Here is a 6,661-nt window from a genome sequence, read left to right on the forward strand (position 1 = left end):
ATCAAATTTTAAAAAACTACATAGATGGGTTGTGTGTGTGTGTGTGTGTGTGTGTGTGTGTGTGTGTGTAGATGTATATATAGATGGTACAATAATTGTCATCAGGGCTAAGGACAGAGTTCCTCAGAATGGGAAAGGACCTCAGTGAACAGCTAGCATGTGCAGCTATCAGTACAGAAATCCCTTTTATTCCCCAGATGCGGCTGCACCAGTTCTGCTGAACACAGGCTGTAATTGAGTCAGTGTGAAGAGGTGGTGAGAGTTCAGATTCCCGCTCACTCTCAAGCCTCCAGAGCAAGAAAGGATTAGCAAACACCGGCATCATTTATTACAGCTTAAAAGGTCTTTCCTAAAGACTTACTCTTTTGACCCTGCCAATTTACAATATTTTATAATATATTATCTATTTTACTGGTGAGGAAATATACTTAAAAGAAGTACCCTGAGCAACCAACTAGCTGGTGTTTCATTGCAGGCCTAAATTTAGGTCTTAAACTTCAGAGCCAAGGTTTCAACCTTTGTGCTACTCTTTACAAGACAGCGATTGTTTTTGAATGTTTGTTTTCCTTTTGGAGAAGGCAGTAGATGCTATCTAAGGACTGGACCTAGTGCTTCATGCTTGCTAGACTAACAACGAGCTATATTTCCAGCCCTCTTTTTACATTTTAGTTGATGACAGGTTCTTACCAAGTTGTTCAGACTGACCTTGAACTTACAATCCTCCTGTGAGCACCTGGCATTACAAGTTTGCACCTCCAGGCCTGGTTCCTTTAAATTCCTGAAATGACATTTCCCCCCTTTTTTAGAAATAAATGTTTATTGCGTAAAGAGCCTGATAGCTGGGAGAAAGCAATGGCTCCTGTTGGCAAAGTGCTTGCTTTGTGGACCTGAGTTCAGACCCTGCAACAACTACACGAAAATCCAAGTACGTTGGGGAGCACCTGCAATCCGAGTGCTTGGAAGGGGAGACACGAGGGTCCCTGAGCTCATCTTATTGAATCCTTGAGCTTCTGGATCAGTACAAGACTCTGTCTCGAAATATAAGGTGGAAAGTGGCTGAAGAAGATACTTGACATTAACCTCTGGCCTCCACAACCATGTGCATACAGCACACCAACATGCACACACGCAACAGAGGGTGGGGGAGAGGGAGAGAAAGAGAGAGGAGGGAATAAGGGAAGGAGGGAGAAGGAGAGAGAGAGGGTGGGAGGGGGGAAGGGACGGAGGGAGAGAGAAGGAAGGAGGGAAGCGGGGAGAGAGGGAGAATCAGCTGATAGCATGAAAGAATACAGAGGGACAGAGCATAAGAATAGACTGAGCTATTGTGGGAGAAAGACATTTGTATTCAATATTATTTTACTTTCTTTTCTTCTTTAGAAAATAAACCACCACCAACTTGCAACAATTAGGTTGCAGTTACAGACAGCTTAGAACAGGATGTTTTAAATTAACAACTAAATTGTCAGGTTTCTTTGTAAAGCATTTACTAGCGGGCACATTTGGAGAGAATCAATCCCGGGTGAGGCCTGTCTGCTGTTCCCTCCACTCTGTGGAGCAGATGAAGGCCACATAGCATGTCTCCTCTTTCCTCCCTCCAGATTTTCATACTCTAGCCATACTTCCTTGGGCCACCAAGAGTGTGTACAGGGTTTCTCAGCAGGGAAAGGACCTCAGGGAATAACACGACCCTTTACCTGCAGAGGAATCCCCCCCTTCTCTCCTCAACTCCCAGTGAGACTTCACAAATCCTGCTGAGTGTTGACTGTAATTGAGTCAGGGTGAAGAGGTGTCAGGAGTTCAAATTAAGCTCTCTGTAGCTCTGGGGACTCAGACCAATTCTGAAAACTCTGGAATTCATTGTTTTTCAGAACTCCAGAGAATAGCATACAGAGTGCCCAGCCCAGGCCCTGGCTGGTCATAGTGAGCACTTGCTAAATGTCAACACTTCTTCCAGTCAGTCATTGCTGGGCTCTTTTGCGGCTTTCTAGGTCCGGTTCATCTGAGTGAGCCTTTTGGTGAGTAGCTGCCTTTGACCTACCCATTCTTCTGCAGCACCAATGAAGTCATCAGCTCACCATGCTAGACATGACATTGGGTGGCATCATTTCTTCCTCTCTTGTCAGTGTCCTAGCTCACAGGAAAGTCACATGGAACTTTCCTTTCTTCTTCCACCTTAACCTCAGGTTCTTTGGGTCTTTGAATGCTATGAATTCCTTACTCACTGACGGCCCAGGAAGGGGAAGGCATATTGCTGAATTCAGGCAAGGTGTAAGCATATATGCTATGAAAAAAATGTGTGTCCATCTGTCTGTGATGTGTCTACATAAAGGACCCCAAGACACACCAGGCTCCCACGTGGGAACTGGCAGGCTCCCTTCTTTGTGCTGTGAGGGGCTCCCGGGGAGGCCAGGCAGTGCAGTAAACACTGCTTCGGTGCACCAGGCGCATAAGGGCTTTCGTCACCGGGATGCCAAAGCGTGGGAAGAAAGCCGTAGCAGAAGACGGGGAAGAACCCAAGTCAGAGCCGGAGACCAAGAAGAGTAAAGGGGCAGCAAAGAAAAAAGAGAAAGAGGCCGCGGGAGAGGGCCCTGTCTTGTATGGGGACCCTCCAGTTCAGAAAACCTCACCCAGTGGTAAATCTGCCACTCTCAAGATATGCTCCTGAAATGTGGATGGGCTTCGAGCCTGGATTAAGAAGAAAGATTTAGAGTTGGTAAAGGAAGAAGCACCAGATATCTTGTGCCTCCAAGAAACCAAATGCTCAGAGAACAAACTCCCGGCTGAACTTCAAGACCTGCCTGGACTCGCCCATCAGTACTGGTTGGCTCCATCAGACAAGGAAGGATATAGCGGTGTGGGTTTATTTTCCCGCCAGTGCCCACTCAAAGTCTCTTATGGCATTGGTGAGAAAGAACATGATCAAGAAGGCCGGGTGATTATGGCTGAGTTTGAGTCCTTTGTCCTCGTAACAGCCTACGTCCCCAGTGCAGGCCGGGGTCTGGTAAGACTGGAGTACCGACAGCGTTGGGATGAAGCCTTTCGCAAGTTTCTGAAGGACTTGGCTTCCCGAAAGCCACTTGTGCTATGTGGGGACCTCAATGTGGCTCATGAAGAGATTGACCTTCGAAACCCCAAAGGAAACAAAAAGAATGCTGGCTTCACTCCCCAGGAGCGCCAAGGCTTTGGGGAGATGCTGCAGGATGTCCCGCTGGCTGACAGCTTCCGGCATCTCTACCCCAGCACCGCCTATGCGTACACCTTTTGGACTTACAAGATGAATGCTCGGGCTAAGAATGTCGGTTGGCGCCTTGATTACTTTTTGTTGTCGCACTCTCTTTTACCTGCATTGTGTGACAGCAAGATCCGCTCCAAGGCTCTGGGCAGTGACCACTGTCCGTCACCCTCTACCTCGCCCTGTGATACCTGCTGAAATACCTATGCCAGGCAAATAGCCTCCTCTCCCCGGTACACCCCAGGGTTTTGTTTTTGGATCTGTCCCCCTCACCCCGTTTTAAATGTTAAACCAAACATTGGGTTCCTTTGAACACTCGAAGTAAAAATAAAAAGGCCCTACTTTCAAAAAAAAAAAAAAAAGGACCTCAAGAATTCCTCTGGCATCAGCCCTCCCTGCCCCAATGAAGAAGGACCCACATTGCTCACCCTTGACTTGATGCTCTGAAGAATATTCTTACTTCCCTAAGGGCTTCTGAGTTCCCAGGACAGATGGACACAACATGGATGAGCAGGGGCCTGTGCTTATTCATGAGAAGGACCCCGAATTCCTCATAAGCACTAGAAGTTACTGCAAAGGGAAACTAGTAGTTGGAGCATCAGCCAATTTGGGTCCCTCCCATCCTTGTGCCAATTAGGGATGCTTTTGTGAAAAGCCAGGACAGTGCTAACATCATAAATATGGGCTGAGCTCTTTAATGTGCATCCAAAGCATTAGAATATATAAAGAGATTTGCAATAATTAGGGGCAGATTTTTGAGATTTTTAGCAACCCCTTCCCCTAATGTCTGATTTATTTATTATTGGGAAGTCAAAGACTGCTTTGTGTCAATGCGGTATCCAGGCCAGAGCCTCTGAATGTGTAGAGCTGGCTTTAAAGGGACAGATATGCATTCTAGAAGCAACTCAAGTGTGTACATTGAAAACTGGGACTGAAGAGGCTGGGCTAGGTGTTGAGGGCTCAGTTTGAATCACCCAGGTGAAGGCTAGAGGAAACCCCACACTGCCTGCACACGGCCTCCTTCAAAACAAGTGTTCAGAGACTGGTGTGGGTATTGATGCTAACACTTGGGAAGGTACCACAAACTGAAGACACATCTGCCAACTATTGATTTCCAATGCAGGGGTCTGAAAATGTAACCTTTCTTCAAATCTTTTTGGGTCAGGAGCTGTGGAGATAGCTCAGCCAGCAGTGTTTGCCTTCTTTAAATTTCATACACCCTTTAAGAAATTCTATTCACCCTTTCTCTTTCCGAGGTAAAAACGCACATTATGTTAGGATAAGCTAACAAATGCTTCACTGAAAAGCTACTTTCTGAGTTCTGCGTCTTTAATATGCGTTTTCCTTGTGTTCTAACCAAGATACCTTGTAGAGCCCAAACCCCCAAGTCAAATTTCTTTCTTTCCCCTTTCCCAATAAAAACACCAAAAAACAAAGAGTCTCTGGGTTAGTTTCTCTAGAGCCCAAGGCTTAGGTCAGCAAGACGTGCTGACCTCCACTGGACACCGGTTGGTAACACTGGGGCCCAGAGAAGAAAAAGCAAACTCAAAGTCGAGAGAACTTTAAGCAGCACCTGAAATATAAGTGTGCTAAAGCCACCAACTGTGGAGCATGGGGCAAGTGACCTTAACTCAGTGTTCACATCTGGAAACAAAGATCATTTCTAGTGCTGGGGAGGTGTTGTGGCCTCCAGATGAGGCCAACTCCGGAGCACTGTCTACACAGGCTTAGTGTTAGACATCAAACTCATTTCTGCTGGCTCTGAACTCTTATTTCAACTAGGAAGTAGGAACCAGTTGCCAGTGAGCACCATGGGGCATGAGAGTTGGGGAGGGCTCTTGTCTGGCTTGGAAGCTCCTCAGGGGCCAAGTGCAAGGCTCCTGCAGCTTCAGGGAAATGGAATAGCCAGGAAACAGACAGAGGTCCGTCTCCTAGTTCTGTAAACATCAAATAACCCACTGTGCTTGGTGTCCAAGGAAGAACAAACATAGATGCCCTCATCTTCCCCGAATCATTGATTCTGTTTGTCGAGGGAAAAATTATATGGCCGCCTTTATGGCAAACTGTAAAAACGTATTTTTGTTCTTCATTTATCCAAGAATAACACAATCCCCCTCTAAATAGCTATTTTATTATGACCGCAATCAAAGCTGAAAACAATTTCATTTTCCTCCTTTGAGGTCTTCGGAAACAATTTTAATTTCCTAATAAAGTGAGGCAGCCCAGGGTTCATTTCTAAAAGGCAGCAGTCGGGGAGTGTGAAGTAAGAACCCAGGAAGCAGAGCTGAGTCTGTGCCGCGGGGCTCTCCTGCAACCTGTATTCCAGATGGCTTAGAAAGCATCCCAGAAGCCATTTTCAGGATCCTTTCTAAGAAAGTTCTGGTCCCAGGAGAGGTGGAACACACATACAGGTCATGCAGATAAGACTCAGGAGAGATACAGCATCACAGAAGTCATCCAGCCCTTCAGTAGGTAGCACTGGGCTAAGGACTTCCCAGGGGCCACGGGCATCAGAATTCCTGTCATGAGTCATGACAGTGACCAGAAACGCTCAGCCTGTGGACCCTCTTGGAGAATGGTTATCACTTCTGTTGCCCTGAGCTATCCAATGTCTCCTGTCCCTGCATGTCTTCAGATGGCAAGTCTTGCTCATTATTCCCGTGGATTTTCCTGGGATTGGTCTTTTGTCATTTGCCTGCGGCAGTGCTCCCATGGCTTTCACAGAACTGCTCCCTGCTGCCATTGAGTCCCCAGCTATTCCCCCTCATCGCCACCAGCTCTGCCTTGAATTTAAGTCCTCTACCTAAATTGCTCAAGGTCGCTCAATTACATTGAGCATTAGAGTCCCAGGTCCTTAAGACTCATCATTCCCCTGTCTCTGCTTACCCCCTAAGCCTTCTCACCCATTTTTCTGCACCCCTACATATATTCTGAACTATGGTCATTCAGGTCATGCTTCTGCTTCCAAGCCCATGGAGCTGAAGTACTTTTTATTTCCTTGTCTGCCTAGTGAGCCCCTTCCTCTTTCAAAAGCATTACATTCCTTGAGAAGCCATCATGGACTTTCTTGTATATGGACCCTTCAAATGGTTCTGTTTGAATTTGCTTACCTAACCATGTGCCGTCTCCTTGATTAATCTGTCCACATTTGAATTATTTCTATAGTTCCCTGTGACCAATGCAGTGCTGCACATGTGAGAGCAAAGTAAACAAGGAATGGGGAGGGGGCAGAAAAGACAAAGAGGAGAAAGAGAAGGGAAGAGAGAGGAAGGAAGGGGAGGGGAAGGGAGAAGAGGGAAGGGAAAAGGAGAAAGGGGAAGGAAAGGAAAAGGAAGGCATCTCAGCCCGCAGAAACATCTTTTCATGGTTTCCCGAAGGTCTTTCCACTTGGAGACATAAAATTTAAACTTGTATGGAATTTAGAACCTC

The 6,661-nt window shown here is 46.5% G+C and overlaps 1 protein-coding gene across 1 annotated transcript; it reads left to right on the forward strand.

Annotated features, from left to right (window-relative positions):
* The first annotated feature begins 2,467 nt into the window (after nucleotides 1–2,467).
* On the forward strand, nucleotides 2,468–3,420 carry LOC119801151 (DNA-(apurinic or apyrimidinic site) endonuclease-like). Its single transcript, XM_038311636.1, is given in 2 exon segments — nucleotides 2,468–3,395; nucleotides 3,398–3,420. Coding segments are annotated over 2 exon segments (951 nt in total).
* The last annotated feature ends 3,241 nt before the right edge of the window (nucleotides 3,421–6,661 follow it).

The sequence above is a fragment of the Arvicola amphibius genome, chromosome 1 (assembly GCF_903992535.2).
Source record: "Arvicola amphibius chromosome 1, mArvAmp1.2, whole genome shotgun sequence".
Taxonomy (NCBI): Eukaryota; Metazoa; Chordata; class Mammalia; order Rodentia; family Cricetidae; genus Arvicola; species Arvicola amphibius.